Here is a 20,258-nt window from a genome sequence, read left to right as displayed (position 1 = left end):
GCAATTAGTTACCATGTAAGACGATGCTATTCTGTCATGATGCCGTGCATCTGAGAGGCTCGGGAATGGCACGGGGGAGGCTTAAGATCACGCTGACCCACACATTCTTCACTCATTCGGTATCGCACTATCTGCACCCAAGGCTTCCACCCTCTCTTTGGACTATAATTTATTCCACACCCTGTACCTCGCATTACAAATCTTGTTAGTATGATATTGGGTGAAGTGGTCATGTTCTTTTAGATCTTTTATGACCAATGAGTTTATGGATGGTGGTCTGGGGTCACCTACTATCGTGGAATTCAGGGATCTCGGAGTGGGACAGTTGTGGGTTAACTCATGGTTGGCTAGGTGGGGCTGGGGGCTTGCTTTGACCTGGTTGTAATGAATGTGCACTGTGAGGCGTCTGGTACTGTCTGGCGGCCTTGCAGGGCACATTCCTTCTCGGGATAACTCGTATTGGCAACAGTTTGTAGAACAAAGGAGAGTTTCTATGGAGGCCACCAGCGTGGGTCTGTCTATCATCAGCGCTTGGGCTTATTCAGGTTTCTTCGTTAGGTTCATGGTCTATGTCTACCGTGCATCCATGCAGGCTTGAATGTTTGTACCATAACTACAATAAAAATAGTGTCCGTTTATATGCGCGCACTAAGTCTAAGCATCTACATTTAACATAGTATTGTATTCATGCAGGGTCCCTTAATACGCCTCTTCCCCTGGGCACATCACACATGTTTTAATGGGATTCACCTTAGTCTAAAGCACCTAGTGGGGTTGGATAGATTCATCTCCTTCTAAACAGGTTTCATGGGAGTTGGAGTCCAAAGAATTATTGTACTTTTTAAAGTTGTATTGCTTTGGGATTCTGTTTAAAGCAAAACCATTAGAAATAAGAGGTGTTCTACACGTGTTATGTACATATGAAGTATGAATGGTTTCCTTTCTACGGTGTTCGATAAGCAGGGGTTTTAGAGTTTTACAACTAGAAGGATTTGCATGAAGACATGTCATCAGGAATTCAGGAATCACAGGGTCCTCTTCACATAAAAGGGAAAACTACTGTGTCCCTCCTGATGGCTGTCAGGGAAACGTGGTGACCCCATCTCCTCCCAAGTGATCCTCCCTCATTTTACCACCCCCAGGTAGCGGCTGCCGTCCCCTGGCCACATGGGAGGAGATCGTATGCTGTAGATCAGTGATGACTCCACAGGCTTCATCACAGGGACCCAAACATAACTCGTACACCAAGGTTCTGTCACCAAACGCAAGGCAAGGAGCATTGAAGAACTTGCATGCCCAATCTTAGTGAATTTGTACCAGAGGGGCTTTATAAAAAAGGTATGCAAATCTACCCCAAATAGAGCAAACAATAACCTCAGTAAGTGATGGTCATGAAGGACAACAACTCTCAGTTTAGGTGGCGCAGTTGTAGGTGTAGGGGTCGCAGATGTCGAGTTGTGTTCTTCGGACAAGTAGGACAGCCGAGTCTGATGGTTCAGTGGTTACGCTCACCGTCAGAGACCCAACGGTATCAAATGCCACCCTGCAGCACTCGGTCTGAAGGTTAAGAAAGGATTCTGCTTCCGATCCCACAACATTGGAGGGCACAAAGGGCACCACAAATGAGATGGTCCGTTAAGTTGACAAGGTCTGCAGATATAGCAACTCAGGACTGAGGCACAAGCAGAACTCAGCACCTGCAACGATACACTCACTCACCTCCGAGGATACAGTGTGGATTTCACAACACAGGGCCGCCCGAGGTCCAGGCAGATGTAGAAAAGCGCTCTTCAGACAGTGGAGGCAAGTTACAGGCCCACAATGTTTACAACTCTAGGAAGATGACCTTGAGGATGCAGGACCTAAAACTTGCTAGGCCCATCAATTCAAGGGAGGGAGGAACCATAGAAGACCTGCTCAACCGAACAAAAGATTAGCACCTCATCTTGCAGCAGAACGATTGAGTAATGGTTGTCCATTCAGCAGTCTTTCAACATCCTTCTGCAGACTGATTTGGATTTGTGGCTCCAGTGATTGACTGAATGAATGAATGGTTCCAGGTTCTCTACTGTAGACTTTGGGAAGCCCAGCCCACCTATCAGGGGAACTACAACATTCAACCTCTGGGAGGCTGTCCAATCATGGACAGCCAAGTCAGGTCAGTCATGACATCGCACATGGTTTTGGATGTGTACTTGGGCTGTTGTCAGCCCCTTCCAAGTCAAACCACTTCCAGGCTTAGGAATGCTCTGTCTCATATAGGGTCTTTTCCTACCCGTCCCTGGGAAGAACACGGCTCAAAGGACAGTGAAGCACAAAGGCAGGGCTTAAACAACATTCCCAGCGATTTTGAGCACTGAATGCACAAAAGGATGCCATGCCAAGGCATAAATTAGTTTTCAAACATTGATTAGCAGAGTTTGCTAATACAAATGTATTTGATTAGCAAACAGACCCATTTGATTAGCAATTTTTTACTAATATTGTTAATGTCAGCAGACAGAATAGTTAGAGGAGTCAGGCCTTGCAAATTCTTTAAAATTCAGCAAGACCTGCAGGTTGGGTAACTTAGTTTCCCTATTCAACCTAAGAGAAATGCACTCGACCCTTAGCAATGGAGGACAACAAATTTTAAATGTGATTAGTGTACAATAGTGCATGTCACTACAAACCCACTTTGATTGGCACACTGATGCCATCCAGAGGCCAGCCATGCACATTGTCTGACATTTACGGCAAAGTAAATGTTACATAGAAGTTTCAAACATCTACTGCAAATGCTACTGGCCCATCATAAAATGTACTCTACTTTGCGAGTGGACGAAAAGACTTTGCAAGCCACAGCTGAGTGTCTATATTATGTAAATGGTTAGCTGCATGAATGGACACAAATAAATAGATACGTTAAAAAGGCTCTGAAAACAGTTTGGCCAGCTGTCTCCTGATGGTGGCGATATAAAATGCAGTCATAATCATAAAGCAAAGTGAGCTCTGGAGGCCAACTACAGTGTTTGGAATTGCATTAGATCTGTAGATGTACAGATTGTATGGAACTATTGATCACTACTTTGCGTAAGCATCTGGTTCACTTTATTTATTCATTGTGTAAGATGAAGGAAAGACTTAGCAGAGTGGATTGCGTAGCAGCCAGATAAATGGGCAAACTAGATGGAATATTGTAGTTTGTGCTCAACTCAATTTCAGGATACCTGGTATAAAGCAACCAGGTGATGATATAGAATTTCAAGGAGTATGTGTTTGCGCTCGGGTTGAGTACCAGTTGCAAGATATATGCAACCTGCAGGTTACAGAACTAGGTTTGCCATCAAAAGCATTCGATCGTGTGCATTTTCAAAAGTGTTCACTCGTCGATATGATGCATCTTCCCCAACAAAATGAAATATAGTTGACACAATGAAATGTAGATACAGTAACCTAAGCATTACTGTAAAGCATGGAGATGATGCAGTGTTTTACAGTACAAATACTCTAATTATGCATTATGTAACAACCTACATTTTAGGAATGGAATTGCATTACTGTATTTTAAAAAATATAAAGTTGACACATACTGGTCTTTGCCAGACAGCATATAGAAAGCTTAATAAAAGTAGCATCACAAATATTTCTGGTATGCAATTATTTGAAAAAGAAAAAGAAATTCTTGCTTAGCACTCCCACACGTCTTGACACTTAAGAGTGGAGAAGATGATTACTGCTGCACTTTCTCTCCATTAAGACTTGAAGTGAACAGAGAAAAGAGGGGGGAGAGAGCAAGAGAGGAATGCAGGGCGAGGTGTGCTTTTGTAAAAGAGGGCGAGAAATACACCGACGGGCCCACAGGCCAGTGCTCACCCTCTAATACTTGTAAGACAAGATAGCTGCACCATGTGAGGCATGCGGGTGCAGGATTCACTTACTCCAACACAACTCAATAAAGAGGACTCAGTAGTTTGGCAAAGGGAAGTCTGTTTAATGACAAGTACATCAAACAGGGAAACAATTGGAAATCAGCATCCTTGCGATCTCCTGTCTCGCTCCGACTTCCACGAACTTCAGTTGAACAGCAATTTTTATACACAAAACTCGTCATCATTGACGTCTAACTCTACCAAACTCGTCATGCAATATAATTGGTTAGGAAAGGTAACTTAAGTAAAGGTGCTATATCTGTATATGGTGACAGAGCATGTGGATTGGATAACTCTTATCGGGTGGGCATCTACACCCCTCCCTCTACATCACACGTGATAGACGTCACTATAACTACAACGGCTTATTGGTTCTACAAGCTATAGGACCCTAGATTATTTGGTCCATTGCGATTGGGAGGGTTACACCCGTAGACATAAATGTCCACTTTAATTAGCAGCATGCAGAATGGACACCCAGATGCGGAGTGCCCCAAGATTCACCCTGCCGCCCTTCCATCAATCAGTACCTTTAGGGCTATGTGTCAATTAGTTGGCTGAGGATGGCCTCAAAACTGTAGTCCTTATCAGGAAAAGTTATGGCATCCTCGGGTTCTGGGTGACATCAGACGTTGGTACCCCTTTGCCCTAGGCTGGTCATGTGTCTGTTCACCGTGGATCTGCTTCATTTGCCTTTTTTTCGTAGGCTTGATTCTTTGTTCAGTCCAGCCACCTGCCTGGGGCCTCCTTATCGTGACCTTCACTGGCTGGCTGGTATGCTCTTAGGTTTTGCTTTCTCTGGAGTTGCATTCTCCTCCCTTCCTGGATTTGACCTCGAATTCCCAAGCATGAGCTACTTCTTACTAAGTTTCGATTCCGCGCTTTCCTTTGGTTTTAGCTGGAATATGAATCTCGGCCTTGGTTGCCCCCTTGCAGCCTGGGCTTAGTTCTGCTTTACAAAATGAAGTCGTACTTGTATAGTGTGCCTTATTGAGGTAGATATATGGTTGGCGCTTGCCGCTCTATTCTTCTACTAAGCATTGCAAGCAGTATTGTTTTCTTAGCTTCTTGCGTTTCAAGCCTATTTACACGCATTAACTGGTTGGTTGCTTCCATCTTGTCTCATAGCAACGTTTCCTTACGTTTTAACATTGTCTCTTTCCTGTGTCTTTTACATCTATTTTCGTAGCTACTTGCACTGGCGTGTTATCCTTGATAGCAGTTTTCGTTCATCCGCGAGTCTGTCCAGGCCCTTGTTTCATTTCCACTGGCTTTCCATTAAAGCTCTTTGGCATTCTTCGTGGACTGCCTGTAGGTACTCTTCATTTCATCTCAGCTGCTGGTATGGTTGTCTAAGAGGGTAGTGTGCAGCCCAAGGTTTGTCTGGTTATGGTGCTTCAACATGTATGGCTCTTCTGATGTACACTGGGCAGAGTCCCAGCGCAGCTCTCTGTTGGTTAATTTGCTCCTCATACGTCACATACCTTGGCGAGTATGCTCCTGGTACCTCAAAATGGGGGGCAGGGGTGCAAGCCATGTCTCAGACCTCCTCTACACCTTCATTTAAGAGGGCAACTTAAATAGCTATATTTGCTACACAAGTGTCCATTTGATTAGCAAACTGACAGAATTGCATAGCAAATTGCTGTGCGACACCGCTTATTTTACGCCTTGCATGCAGTCAAAAATAAAAAAGGTACACAGGCGTGCACCCAAAAAGTGTAAATTAAAGGTATCACTGGCTGGCTAAGTATGGGAAAATGCACATGGAACAAAAAGGATCAGGAAACCAGTTTGCTCTGCACTATTGTCCATTAGGGAAATAGTGCTACACCACCGATTTATTTAAATGGGGGACAGGGCCTCCTTGCACTGCTAATCCTAAGGACTAACCAGTGACCCCAACACAAAAGGAGTAAAAAAATAAAAAAGGAGTACGTTTAGAAAGGACCGCCCCCTTTAAGAATCAGGTCAGGGTCTCAAACAGTCTGCATACATGCTGGGGCTCCTATTGAAGTAGATGTGAAATCTGCAAAATTTGTCTGAGCCAATGATGTCCACATTTAATGGCAAAAAGGGAAAAGAATGGAGCATGAACAAGAGAGCAACTGAAGAGAAAAGAAATAAAACTGAAATCATTAAATAGTAGACTATGGATAAAAACAGAAAAGTACATCTCAGAAAACTATGTAGGTAAAAGCATTGTGCAGAAACATTTTGGCAACTTCAAGGTTCAAATAATTTGCAGTGGCCTGCTGAAGTTGAATGTGGTCATAATTCCACTAATTGGTAGCGAGGGAAACTTGCACTAGCGTAATTATGTGAGAATATCATAGGATGAGAAGGAAAGACTACTGGCAAGGTTTAGTATTGACCATCTGCTTTAAACTAGTTGAAACATATCTGGTATTAGGCAATTGAAGGCAATATTGATTCGATCGGCAATAGGCATTATATCATAAAGAGCATTTCCATAATAAGTAAAAGCTCACCCTTTATCCTTGGCATGCACATCTGCTCCGTGCTTCAATAACTGCTGCACAACTTTCACTCTGTTGTACCCTGCTGCTAAATGCAGCGGAGTGGACTACGAAAAGAAACAATAAAAGCAATGTGAACAGGGTGTTCATACTAAATACTCAAAATCTCATTACAAGAGCTAATTAGTGTACTTTCGTCTAAAGCATCTGCCTACCTTTTGACATATTAATTGCTACAGTGAAACTTTAAAAAAAGGTTTGAATCTCCTCCTGAACTCCATTTAGCAGAGGTAAAGTGGTACAAAATGGGACACCTTACTTCTGAATGTGTATGCTTCGTTGGGACTACACTCCTGAATCTGGTGTAGAGGTTTCAGTGGGAGTGTTGTAAACAGAGTAGACATGACTCCATAAGAGCGGTTTACTTTCTTCAGTGCCCATAAGTTGTCTTCCTTCCCTTTAATCACCAAGGGTTGCTCACTAGATAAGGGAGGTGAAGCAAGAAGACCCAGTGAAAGTGCAAACTGGTATAGAAAAGACTGCTGGAACAAGCAGCAACTGTGTTCATGTCCCCGAGGCAGGAGAGAGCCTCAGTGTTAAGATGGATGTTAACTTACCCTGCTCCGCTGACTCCAATTTCTCCAGAGACCTCTGCTGAGATTCCTGAATCGGTTGGGAGCACAATCTTCTGAGCTTGGCCCCGTTGAGCAGGGGGGCCGGGAGTAGCGGGGGCAGAGGTCACTTTCGGCATCAGGATTTAGTTTGATTGGTCGCGGTCCTGGGATATTGGTTCAAGGCACTTTCCAGCTGAACACCCAAACATAGAAAAGATGAAAAACTTCTGAAAAGCAGACGATCTAGGGACACCTCTAGAAAGCAAAGAAAACTGCAACAGGAGTCACCACGGTCAGGTGGCGACAGGCAATCTTCAAGTGATGAACGAAGGGTCTTACACGGCTTCCGTTGATGCAAGAAGGCATCTTGTAGTACAAGTTGAAGATCCTTCAAGTTCCAAGAAGACCCAACGGCAACGGCTGCAGTGAGGTAGCCCAGGAGAGAGCTGGTCAGTCCACCAGTTAGTCCAGAAACACTTCCAAAGCCTCAGAAGGCACAGATCCTTGATCAGGGGTCGAGACTGGTAGTTCCCAGAAGTGCAGGGGTAGAAACACTGACAAGGATCTTCTTGAGATCAGAACAAAGGAGCAGGGCTTGACCCACACTTCACTGGAGCTGGTCAGCTGCAGGGGTCATCCTCGGGTCACCAGCAGGCTGCTCTTCATAGAAGACGTGGCTCCAGCAATGATCTGAAGAATGGCTGCAGGAGACCACCTTTTATCTAAGATTCGAACTGGAAGCTCGCCGAGGTCCACCAATGCTATGTATCTGCACCATTCAAACTGGCAGTTGCTATCCAGTCATGGACACTGGCCACATTTGCCCAGCAACAGAAATTCAGGCACCTGAATGTGTACTGGGACCAGACAGTCCCAGCCCCCATATCAAGGCTCACACACAAACCGTCTTTGCCCAGGAAAGCAGCAGTTTTCTCCCGGGAAAGGGCTTTTCCATATATGGCAATTCCAAATCAGAGAGGACAGGAAGAAGGTCAAAGAACAATATGGCCAAAGGCCAGGGAAATACCTTGTGGCATGGACATACTGGAGTGCTAACCACCTTTAGTAGCCATTTGCAGTAACTGGCAAAAGTGCACAAGTAAAATGTTTGAAACACAGTAGAAAATATCCGCTGCCACCAGCTCATCCTAGGCAAATTGTAAATGTAACCAAAAACCCACTACAGAAAAAAAGTCATAAGGGTACAAACCACACTTCACTTTAAAGTGATGCGTGCAGTTGTAACAATACAAGAAACTTTCTAAGAAAGTCACTGTCTCCCAGTACTGATAGTCTTGTGGCCTAATTAATTTCCAAAAATGAATGAGCAAAAAGACAAGGGAAGTAAAGCAGAAGTGGTTGTAATGGGCACAGGATTGCAGCATCTGGATTTGGCAGACTGCACTCTACTTCAAGACTATGCTTAGCGTGTATGCTACAGATGGTGCCAACTTAGCCTTTATATCCTCACATGCTAGGTATTACATCATATGATGAATACAGACATACATACGTAGGTGCAGGCACACTGTGCCAATTCAGGCCTATTATGGCAGCATCTGGGAATTTGGTGTCTCATATGAGGACAATACCCGGGTTGTAAGGATATAATTGGCATACAATGAGTGCCCTGACCTATGTTGGTTTTGTTGGGTGTGCATAGCATGATCCCACCAGCACAACATACTAGGTAAGACTTGGTGAACTAAAAAGTACTAGATCTGCTTTAGTCATAGTTTGTTATTAATCTTCACCTTTTTATTTTTTATATATCTCTGAAATCACAAGGTCATCTTGGTCAAAGGCCATTTGAAGCCACTCCCAGAGCTCTGTGAATTTTGGTGAATGGCTGCACTATAATCTCTCTACAGCTCCCTGATATAACCACATCAGAGATGTGTGGTGTTTTCAGATGGCATTCCCCTAAAGTGATATGTGTGCTTTGAATAAAGTAAAACACTGGAAAGAAATAGTGTGGATATATTTAAAACGGGGGATAGCATGATTGTTTTTTGTATCAGAGAACGTGTTATTCAGAGATTTTAGCACCGGTTAAAAGCTAGAATTTAAGCAGGAAGGTTCTTATTGAAGTTACGACACTTAAGAACCCTAACATTTTACATTTTGATTTTTAAAGCGGGATATCTTTCAGTCCACAATTCATTTTGTAGTGCCTCTCAAGAAGACATATGAATGGTAATTATTTAACTTTCAAAACAGTATCAAGTCAATTTGTCAGCCTCACGAAAACCACCAGGCGATGGTTTTAAAACATATTTTGTTTTGCAACAAAAAAATAAATAAAGGAGGCACACCTTTTACTGTAACAAGACTTCACATGCGGGTTTGTATCCCAAGTACTGAACACTAAAAAATGTACTATGAAAGTGAAGGAGCGAAAGCACTGGTCAATTGTTTCAATTGAGTTTTGTGACGAACTGCCAAGATTATGTACTCGGATGAATCTGGCGATGTCCTCACTTCTTTCCATGAGGAGGCCTCCCCCTATTTGGCCAGGGGACTGCAGCCACTACTGATCCTAACCTTGGGGGAGGCTGTATGAGGAAGGACCATCTGGGGGGAGGTACACCTTGGGAAAATAACAGGGCATTGTTTGAGGAAACCACATAACCCCCTTTTCCGTTCAGAGATGTTTCCTCTCTCCCTTAACTGGCATACTGCCACACTCCACCCCAATCTACAGATAGATCTATGGTATTGCTCCCCAAACTCCCATTATGGATAGTACATAAAAAACCGGGACGAGGAAGAGGAAGAGGCAGGGAGGATTGAGGACCACTTCAAATGAGGCTCAGTATCCACTTCCTCAAAGCCTTACAGGAACTGTTGCCAGAACTACTGGCAAGAGAAAGAACAGAGTACTGAAGATCACGTAGACCAGACGACCAATGCAGCGGTCTAGCTGTTGGAAGATGATCAAGTAAGCCTGTAAGTTCAAATACGGGCCAGCTATAGCTGACACTGGGAGGGAGAGAGGAGAGCTGCAGACGCCGAACTACAGCAAAGCCGGTTACCACGCTGAGAACCACGATGGGGAGAAACACGCTGCAGCAGGCAACGTGAAGGTGAATCCAGAGCAGGAGAGGAGAAGCCTGAGTGCAGGCAGCTCACCAGAGAAGAGAGAGAGAGAGAGAGAGAGAGAGAGAGAGAGAGAGAGAGAGAGAGAGAGAGAGAGAGAGTGAGTGAGCGCGCAACGGGAACCACGCACCATGAAAGGAGACAGAGCGAGAGTGAAATACTTGACTGGGCGCACACAAGGCCAGTATGCTGAAGCAGGATAGAGTGATGAAGCGCTGGAGGCAACCGGTAAGCCCTTGGAAGAAAAGAGGGATACTAGGTTGCCAACATGTGAATGTCGCTTCGTAGAAGTAATGGAAACTGAAGGGAACCAATAGTGAACCTAATACAAACAAGTGGGTTACAGGATGGCCTAAGAAAGTAAATCGCTTCTTGAAAACGCAACGAGAAGTGAACAGCAAAGCCATTAAAGTAGTGAAAGTAAAAGTACAGAAAGCCACTAATGGGTTATTAAACCACAACCTTAAAGAAAGAGTAATTTGTGTAATAAAGTCCTAGCAGGGAAGTATACAAGGTGAAGAGTTAATTATATGTGTAATAAAGTCCGTATATAAGGTGAAGCAAAGTGTTTGTGTCACAAAGTCCTGGTAGGAGGATGCATTGGCTAAAGTGAAAGCTAAGTATCTGTGTGCCAAGTCCTGGCAAGAGAGTATACCAGGTGAAGACAGATACCAATTGTAAAGAACTTCAAAGAAGGCCAAACAAGTGAAATGATGAACGGTTGAGAAAAAACCCAGAAGAAAGAGTCCTTCGGAAGAAACATACCCTTCGACTTTGCTAGTACTAAAAGGAAGCAAAAGCATGGAGAAGGGAGGCGATTCCCTAAGAAAAGTGAATATTCCAAAGGGAGAAAGTAATCCTCTTGCAACTTGATTATTCATTTTGAACTGGTGAGACTGAAACGAAATCTGGTGAAGGAAGCAATTCGTTGCAATTGTGGACATTGTTCATTGAAACTCCTTTTGACCAAGGGGAGAGAGAGTAATCCTTTTGGAACATAATTATTCTTTTTGAATTGTTAAGATTGATACAAAATCAAACTGGGAAAGGAAGCTGTTCCCTACAACTGTGGTCATTGGAACACTTTGTTAGATTTGAACTTTTGTGTTGGACCTGAACATATGAACACTTATGAATAACATGAGACAGTATCCTTTGCACTGTGGAGTTTATTTAGAGTGTGAGGGCCAGTATAGGATTACGGACACTGTGCATACTTTTGTTTGGACATCTTGACAAAGGACAGACCCATTCGTTTTTGGTTGAGGTAGGGAAATTCCTCCTAGAATAGGGATGGTGAGGTATTTTCCAATCCCATATTTTTAACTAAAAGTTTGTAACCACAAACATGTCTCTTCTTCGTCTGTCTCATTCCTTGCTCCTCACAATCCCTAAAAGAAATCCGTTTCACTGGTCAATTGATGCAGAACACAGCGATGTGTAAACTGCCAAGGGGAACAATAAAGAGGAGCGTTGTGATTGTCACACATAAGCATAGCCACCAGATAGACCATGAGGGAAGTCCGGCACAGACCCAGAGTAAAGCAGAGCAGAAGCAGAAGACAAATCCATTTGGTGCCAGCTGAGAAAATTTGACGAGGACAGACAATATTGGGCCAGGTTGAACTCTGGGAAGGGGATATCAATCACACATGAAGAGAAGCAAAGACTGCCTTACTGAGGAAAAGAAAAAAGAGGTATAGGTGGTTGGTCATACGGAACCTAAAAGAGATTGGAGGGAGAACCAACAGGAACAGAGGTAAAGCAAAGGGAGAACACAAATTTGGCCCATGGTCGTCTAAAATAGTGGAAAACTGAAATCGTTGCACATGGGAACCGAGAATCAGAACACAGAGAACACAAAATGAATTGTTGCAAGTTGGACTGCCACATTACAGTAAAAAAAAAAAAAAAAAAAAGGAGGATATCAATTTGAAAGTTATAGGAGGCACTTCCAGTTTCTGATGCAAGATGAAGTCATATTAAGAAAAAAATAAGTTTGTACACATTTAGATGTTATGGGAAACATTGCAGTTTGGGAGGCAATGTTACAAGTTGGAATATCAATGGGCGATACTGATACATTTTTAAGGCTTACAGGTAATGCCTGCACTTGTAAGGAAGTTAAAAGTTAAATTGTCAAGCTGTGTTTAGGAGAATAATGAATTCTGGTCCTTGGAGCAAAGATTCCCTGTGAAAATCCCCTTGCCAATAAATGGATTGACTTGATGGATATATTTTTAAAAGAAAAATATTGTTACCAACTATGAAAGCGGAAAACGTTTCATGACACCCAAGGCTCAGTCTACCTTCTTCAGTCACCCATGGTCGCTACGGGTGATTACCACAAATTCTTGGCAAAGCTATCACATATTACACTATGATTTTTCGCTTTTTCAAAAACCGTACATTATAAGCCGAGTCACGTGTATAGTTGCACATTTTTGTCAGATAAGGCAAAGCAAGAGAAATGATTTGGCCAAGGTGACACTTAATAAGTGAATTTGAGCCCAGTCTGCAATTTAGGTCTGTCTCTCTGTGTCTCTCTCTCTCTGTCTCTCTCTCTGTCTCTCTCTCTGTCTCTCTCTCTGTCTCTCTCTCTCTGTCTCTCTCTCTCTGTCTCTCTCTCTCTGTCTCTCTCTCTCTGTCTCTCTCTCTCTCAACGCTGGTTGTCTAAACTCCCCAAAAACTTCCCAGCTGTCCCTACTCTATCCCGAAGTTATTGCTGTAACAAAACTTGGGAAGCGCCTTGCAGACACTATGTACGATTTGCAATCTTGCACCCCTATGCTCCTGTTTCTGTCTCTCTACACTCAGTCTCCATACCTCCCACATTCTCCATCCATTTTCTCTCCTGTCCTTACAATTTTTCACACTTCATCTAGTCCTCGCCTCCACCCCTCAGTGTAACTTTTTCTATTTTTTCTATCCATCCTGCTTTCCACCTCCCACTACCACTCCACACTCTAAACAATACTCTGCTCCCCCACTACTATTCTCCCCTCCCACTATTCCTCTCCCCCCACTGCTAGTAAACCCTCTAAACTACACCAAAAACCATCATTCTCTCTGTATCAGTCACTTCACTTGCACTCCTTACACTACCCTCTTCTAATACTCGTCAAACAACCATTCACACTGAAACTGCAGAACCACTATGACTCCTAAACCAATACCTCACCTTCTCAATTATCTGCTTCTTCCACCCTTCCTGGTCTCTTGCTCCACCTTCACCTCCACTGCTGACCAATGTTCCCTCTAATTATTTTTCTTGATATGCGGAACTGGTTTGATGTTGTGCGCACATTATGTTCCATGTGTGCAACTAATGAGGTAAGCCACTTTGTGAGCATGCGTATTTAGTGAACTACCGTTGCAGAAGAGAGTTTGGAAAGGAATTTCCTCTTCCTAGCCACTGCAATTTTTGACAAATCTTACAAAGCACATAGGCTAAAATAGAATATGTCATATGTGATTAAACAGAAAACTCATTAATCAGTCCAAGACTTCAAAATCTGCCACAGTACTTTGCAAACGTTTTATGCCACTGCAAAATCACTCATGTGTACAACAAAACCCAAATATCTCTTGTCATAAACTGATGTGGCTGTCAAGAAATTCATACAGAATACAACATGTGCCGATGGATTAATTGCAATTAAAAGCAATGTGTCAAAAAACATGCTGATAGGAGTTCAAGTACGGCTTTAATGAAGTAGTTCAATGGGCAGGAGAACATAATTTGTGTAAGGATGATAATTGCATCAGAATAACTAACTGCACCTCACAATATGATGATCAAATATTCCTATGCCTCTGCTTACTTTCCACATTATGCTGTCCTTTGGGTAGTGTTAACACCAGCCTTACAGCTAAGAGACATATACACCATCAATTTTGACTCCCTAAAAATGAAAATGTGGCCAACAAAAACGTGAAACAATGTACATTTTGTTGCTTCAACCCACAAAGCCCCACTGATATTTTTCGAATTAGTGACCAGTAGAGAAGTGGCATAGGAAGGAACTCTAATATTAATGCCTGATCTCAACAGGAATTTTAAGGGGAAGAACATCTTTTAATAAGCAGAAAGTATTCCTATTGGCAAAGCTAATAACTTTTTTTTTAAAATTTTTATTGACAACATACATATAAGGTTGGGTGTGAAAGCCAACCCAGCCAGCAAAAACATCAAAATGAACCAGGTTGTCGGAATCTTTAGTATTAACTCCCTTCCCCAATTATCCCCTCCCGCCCCACAATAATTCAACATACCAAGTTTTGAGGAATTGCAAACTATAATAACTTTGGGGAGAACACTTGCTTACCACTTGATTATTAAGCGTACCACTTGAGACAGTGGGGTCTGTCAGAGTCAAGCGATTAGGAAACAAAACGGGTCGCTGTGGGACGTGAAGATGGGCACAATATTGAAGCAGCTTCGTATACATTCTACAAACGCATAGAAACACAATCCTCATGGAGAAGAACTGCGGTCCATTCTTGTACAAAGTCCGACATAGTGTCGTTCGTTATTGCAGTGAGCTTTTCATATATAAAAATCGACCTAAGTTTACAGAGCCATTCCTCCTTGGACGGAGCCGAGGCGCTTTTCCATTTTTGGGCGAGTGCTAGTCTCCCCCGCTCTCAACATGGCCCCGATGACCTTGGGAAATGCATTCAATTCTGTCTCCGGCATGGGAATGCCCAGGAGGATTTCCAACGGTAGTAGGGACGGGCAAAACCCCTCGATATCCTTAAACCAACTGAGTAATTCCGACCAGTAAACCTGTATAACCGGGCAGCCCCACCACATGTGAAACCAAGTGCCCCGTTGATGACAACCCCTAGGGCAAGAGGGGCACACATCGCTAAACATCTTGGACAACGTGGCCGGAGGGCGGTGCCATGAATGGAGAATTTTGAAGCTGTGTTCCATGGCAACGGTATATAGATATCCCGTAAAGATACATTTAAAGATTGCCCTTAAAGTATGGTGGTCCAGTGGCATGCCCAGCCTTTCTTCCCATACGTTTTCGAAGGATGGTCTATCCTCTAGGTCTGCCGTTATCAAAACGCTATAGAACATAGATAGGGAGCCCTTCCGGGATGTACTTTTGGCCAAGATATTTTCAAAGGGAGTGAGGGGTGTTTAAATTGGTCGGCCCACTGAGGATGGGTCAAAATCCCCTTTAAGCGTAAGTATTCGAAGACTGAGTGAGTGCTATCTTCCAATGCTTCGATCAATTTGTCGTATTCTATGAAGCCCTCTTCACGAAAAAGCTGAGAGACCCTCTCCAAGCCCATATCTGACCAGGACTGGGTGTCTCGGAAGCCCCCGGAGCCCAGGTCGATGGGGGGGGGGCCCCAGAGCGAAGTCAAGGGGGACGGCCAAGAAGACAATTGTTTATTAACTTTGTTGGGCTTCAAAGCTGCCCACAGGGCCGCCAGGGTAGGGTGTGTTCTGAGCTGAGAGGGGAGAGCTTTAGGGGGAGCCCACAAAAGGTCTCTGACTTTTTTCGGGTGGGCGTGAATGTCCTCAATATAGGTCCAATATGTTCCCATGTCGTCCCTCACATGCTCTAGCATCACCCGGAGCTGAGCTGCTTTATAGTAAAGCCTAAAGTCGGGGAGACCGAATCGGCCATGAAGCTTTGGGAGGGTCAGGGTGGAAGTTTTGACTCTCGTCCTTTTACCGTTCCAAATGAATTGGAGGACCCAGGACTGAAGTGCCTCGAAAAAGGCCTCGGGAATCACCACGGGGAGCGCTGCAAAAAGGTAAAGGAGGCGGGGCAAGATATTCATCTTCACCGTGACCATGCGCCCAAGCCAGGAAAGTGCAAGGGGTGCCCACCGTCTGAGGTCGCTGCTAACCTGGGCCAGGATCCCCGGGAAATTGCATTGGTAAAGTTGGGATAAATCTCTGGAGATGGTGGTGCCCAAATACCTAGTGGACTCCCGCTCTATTCTCACCCACAGTATGTCGGTGTCACCCCTGATGTCTCGATCCCCCGGACCCATGGGCATGATGCTTGATTTGGACGTGTTTACCTTCAGCCCTGAGAAGGAGCCGAAGTAGTGTACGAGATCGAATAACCGGGGTAGGGAGTTTTGAAGGTTAGGTAACCCAGAATATCGTCTGCAAATAGGGAGAGTTTAAAGTCACAGTCGCCACACCTTATTCCCGTGATTTCCGGATCATTCGTAGCCGCTATGGCCAGGGGCTCCATTGCCAAAGCATACAGAAGGGGTAACAGGGGACATCCCTGTCGGGTGCCCCTAGAAAGGGAGAAAGGTTCCGAAGTGCCTCCGTTGACCAATACTCTCGCCGAGGGGCCATTATATAATGCTGCAACCCACCCACAAAAGTTATCTCCCAAACCCATCTTTCGGAGAACCCTGCCCATGTAAGGCCACTCGACGCGGTCGAAGGCCTTTTCTGAGTGTAGTGAGAGAAGGTAACCCTCCACCCCCTGTCTGGATGCCTCATGCATGAGATCAAGAGTTTTTCTTATGTTATCTGATCCCTGGCAGCCCGGGATGAAGCCCACTTGATCTCCATGCACTAGGGTAGGGAGGATTTTCGCCAGTCTATTTGCTAGGAGTTTGGCCAATATTTTGACATCGGTGTTGAGGAGGGATATGGGGCGATATGATTGGCAGTAGGAGGGATCCTTTCCCTCTTTGGGGAGGACTACAATCAAAGCAGACATCGTGGGTGGGAGGGAGCCCTGGTCCAGCGCAGCATTGAACATCTTGGCCATAAACGGGGCTAGCGGGGACCGATAGGTCTTATAAAACTTAACTGTATAACCATCGTCCCCCGGGGCAGTGCCGCTCTTTAATGAAGATATGGTGTCTATTATTTCTTGCGGGGATATGGGGTGCTCCAGAGAATCAGCCTTGTCGGGAAGAAGGCCCGGGATCGGGAGGGAGTCTAGGAAGCTGTCAACTTCATTCCCATCACCCATATATTCCGAGCAATACAGTTTTTCATAATATCGCCTAAATTGTTCCGCTATCTTGCTATCCCTCACGGTCGAGTCCCCATCCGGAGTGTGGATGGAGTTCACCCTCCTGCTATTCCTGAGCTCACGAAGCTTCCAGGCCAGTATCTTATCCGCCTTTTCCCCCTTTTCCATATATTTCTGTTTCAGAAAAGAGCTTCCTCTCCGTTTGTCCCACCAGGAGGTCCGCCAACTTAGATCGCAACCTCTGTAATTCCTCCCATTTCTCGGGAAACATCTGTGTTATCAACTTCCCCCCCAGTTGAATGGCCTCTATCTTTTCCCTTAACAATTTCTCCTCGCGGCCTCTGTCCCTTTTTTTCCCAGACCCTATACCAATAAGGGTGCCTCTAATAGTTGCCTTGAATGCCTCCCATAGTACCAACTTCCCAGTTATCATTGAGGGAGAAATAGTCCTCTATGGCTACTAGGAGGGATTGGCGTACCTCCTTGTCTTGCAGGAGGAGGTCGTTGCACCTCCACTGGCATCCAGATGCCGGGGCAGGGGGAAGACACAACCTAATCTTTACCATATTGTGATCCTTCCAAGGGACGATCTCCACTCCCGAATTCGAGACCTCTCCCTGCAGCGAGGAGTCAACCAAAATGTAATCTATACGAGAGAAAGCAGCATGTGGCCTTGAGTAGAAAGTGTAATCGGGATTCCGGCCCCGCTCGGAGGTACACCTGTCACACAAGCCCAGTTCCCCGTTCACTTCCTGAAAGGCCGCTGCCAGTTTCTTGTGGAGACGAATGTTAGGGCAGGGATTAGCAGACTTCCTATCCCTCTCGGGGCAGAGAACCATATTGAAATCCCCACCCACCAGTAGGGTGCCCTCAGAAAATGATTATCTCTTTCATTCCCACCCAGAAGGTGTCCTGCGCTTCGTCCGGAGCGTATATGCAAACCAAAGTAAACAACTGGCCCACACTTCCCCCTTAACCATGAGATATCGTCCATCCGGATCTGATCTCAAAGCTTTAAACGCAAAAAGGGGCCCCGGGGGAAACCAATAAAGCTACACCACGCTTCTTTGCCTGGGAAGACGCCGTGAACATCTGGTCAATGGTTTTGGCCTTGAGCTTAGGTTCCTTACCCCGAACCCAGTGAGTTTCCTGTACAAAGAGGAAGTGAAGCCAGAGCCTTGCAAATTCCCTCACCATTAGCGACCTCTTGGTAGGCGAGTTGAGCCAGCGTACATTTAATGACCCCACTGTCAAGAATTGGAGCAAATCATCCATTAAAACACAGGTAAAGGCTCATAGCTCCCCTCTTAGAACAGCAAGTGTTGTTACTCCCACAGTGCTTTCGCACCCCGATAATGGCTCGAGACAGCCCCAGGGATGCGAAAAAGACCAGAAAACCTGGCGCGCTATAACTGTAACCCCAGAAAACCAACTCCCACGCTTCACCCCGCCCCCCCTGCCCCCTTCCCCCTGATCGCCTGGCAGTTCCATGGCTTCATCCTATCGCCAGGCCACCATGGTCTCCCTCCTCCGGGCTCATTAATTCTTCGTAAACAACAACTCGAGCTCCCCCCCACCCCCAAGAACCATGCAGAATACGAACAGTTACATCCCCCCTCCATTCACAGAGTCAAGTACAGGCTTATTCATTGAACATCAGGAGCCCCCTTAAATATTCGGAAGTTCCGGGGATGCTGGGGCCACTCTCCTAAATTTCCTGTGGCCTCGAACTCTGCACCTTTCCCTTGGAGCCTTGTTCCCTTTCGGGCCTGTCGGGGCTCGCTCACAATCCTGCTCTCCCATCTCCATATTTGGATTGTCCAAAAGTTCGCCTGACACCCTGTGAATATCGTCCTCCGTGACCAGGGCATACTTATACCCCTCAAACTCAAAAGAAAGTGAGAATGGGTACCCCCACCTGTATCGGACCCCCCTGGTCTGGAGCATCTTCGTCAGCGGGGAGCAAAGGCGACGTCTTGCAAGGGTGAAGGCTGACAGATCCTGATAGACCGAGATCTGGGCCCCTTCCCACTCCACTGGGCCTTTCTTGCGAGCCAGTTTGAGAATCTTGCTTTTCTCGGCAAAGTAATGAAAGCGAACGAGAACGGACCTGGGGCCTCTGGAGGATGCGCCCGCTCTATGGGCCCTGTCAATGGTTGGTTCGTTAATGTTGGCCCCTTCGAAGAGCAATCCTATTACTGCGTTGACAGCTTTGATGATGTCCGCTTGCGTTTCACCTTCGTACTCTGGGAGGTTGCAGCAGCGTTCCCTATTCTCCAAATCATCCATTTTTAGGGAGCATTTCTCTTCCCTCCTTTCGAGCTCCTCCAGGCGTATGTCAAATTGTGTCTCAAAGATGTCGTTTGAAGCTGTATTGTTCTCTAGCGCCTGAACCCTGTCATCAATATTGTCAACTTTCTTATCCAAGGAGTCTAATCGCAGAGCAATATCCGCCCTAAAGCCTCTAATTTCCTCCAGGAGGGCCGCCATGCCCTTGGTGACTGTGCTGGTGTCACTAGATTCCTGCAGCGTCTGGGCCGCCATCTCAGGGGGTATCAGGGGGCCACGGGGCGGGCTGGGGAATTTCTGTAGGGACTCCTTCCAGTTCATAGACCCCCCCCCCCAGAGCATCCCTGCCCCGTGGGGGCCGCCCCTGAAAGCTTGTACCCAAGGAGTCCCGCTATCAAGATCCCAGTCGGCACAACAAGGAGCAGGGGCGGATCTCACAGAAGGGGCAAGGGTCGAAGACCCAGCGAGGGCGGTCGGAATCTCCGAGAAGCTCACCCTCGTAGGTGTAGGTCTCTCCCCCACAGGGCTCCCGCCTCGCCCTTCACCCTCCAATCCGCACGTCTTCACTCCTGCCGAAGCGATGGACAAGGCCTCTTGGGGCACTTATGGAGACTCGTCACGTCACTCCTCTTGAGCGACGCCGCCAATTTGACGCAGTACCGGTGGCGGGTCCTGCCCCCGGAGGCGCCCCCTCCCGCCAAATGCTTGTTAGCCCAGTGGCTGAGCGCCGGATGGACTATCCCGGGGCCCCTGTGCCTGCACCCCAATGCGGCCCGCCGGTGCCAGCCTCTCCCAATGGGGCCCCGTATGTTTGTTTTGTCTGCCTGGGTCCCGCGGGTCTTGGGGGACACCCTGTTGTCAAAAGCCCCTCCGGGGCGTCAATACGTACTC

At 45.8% G+C, this 20,258-nt stretch overlaps 1 protein-coding gene across 3 annotated transcripts in view; it reads right to left on the bottom strand.

Moving 5' to 3' along the window:
* Window positions 1-20,258, bottom strand: part of TNKS2 (tankyrase 2) — a 2,182,082-nt gene that overhangs the window by 1,838,556 nt on the left and 323,268 nt on the right. For all 3 annotated transcript variants that reach the window (XM_069611330.1, XM_069611331.1, XM_069611332.1), the window contains exon 6: window positions 6,404-6,498. In XM_069611330.1, the coding sequence (XP_069467431.1) occupies window positions 6,404-6,498 (95 nt within the window). The remainder of the gene's footprint in view (window positions 1-6,403; window positions 6,499-20,258) is intronic.

This window comes from Ambystoma mexicanum, chromosome 8 (genome assembly GCF_040938575.1).
Source record: "Ambystoma mexicanum isolate Mex_15411 chromosome 8, UKY_AmexF1_1, whole genome shotgun sequence".
Classification (NCBI taxonomy): domain Eukaryota; kingdom Metazoa; phylum Chordata; class Amphibia; order Caudata; family Ambystomatidae; genus Ambystoma; species Ambystoma mexicanum.
Note: the sequence above shows the minus strand (reverse complement) of the source record. Positions and strands in the feature narration are given on the sequence as shown.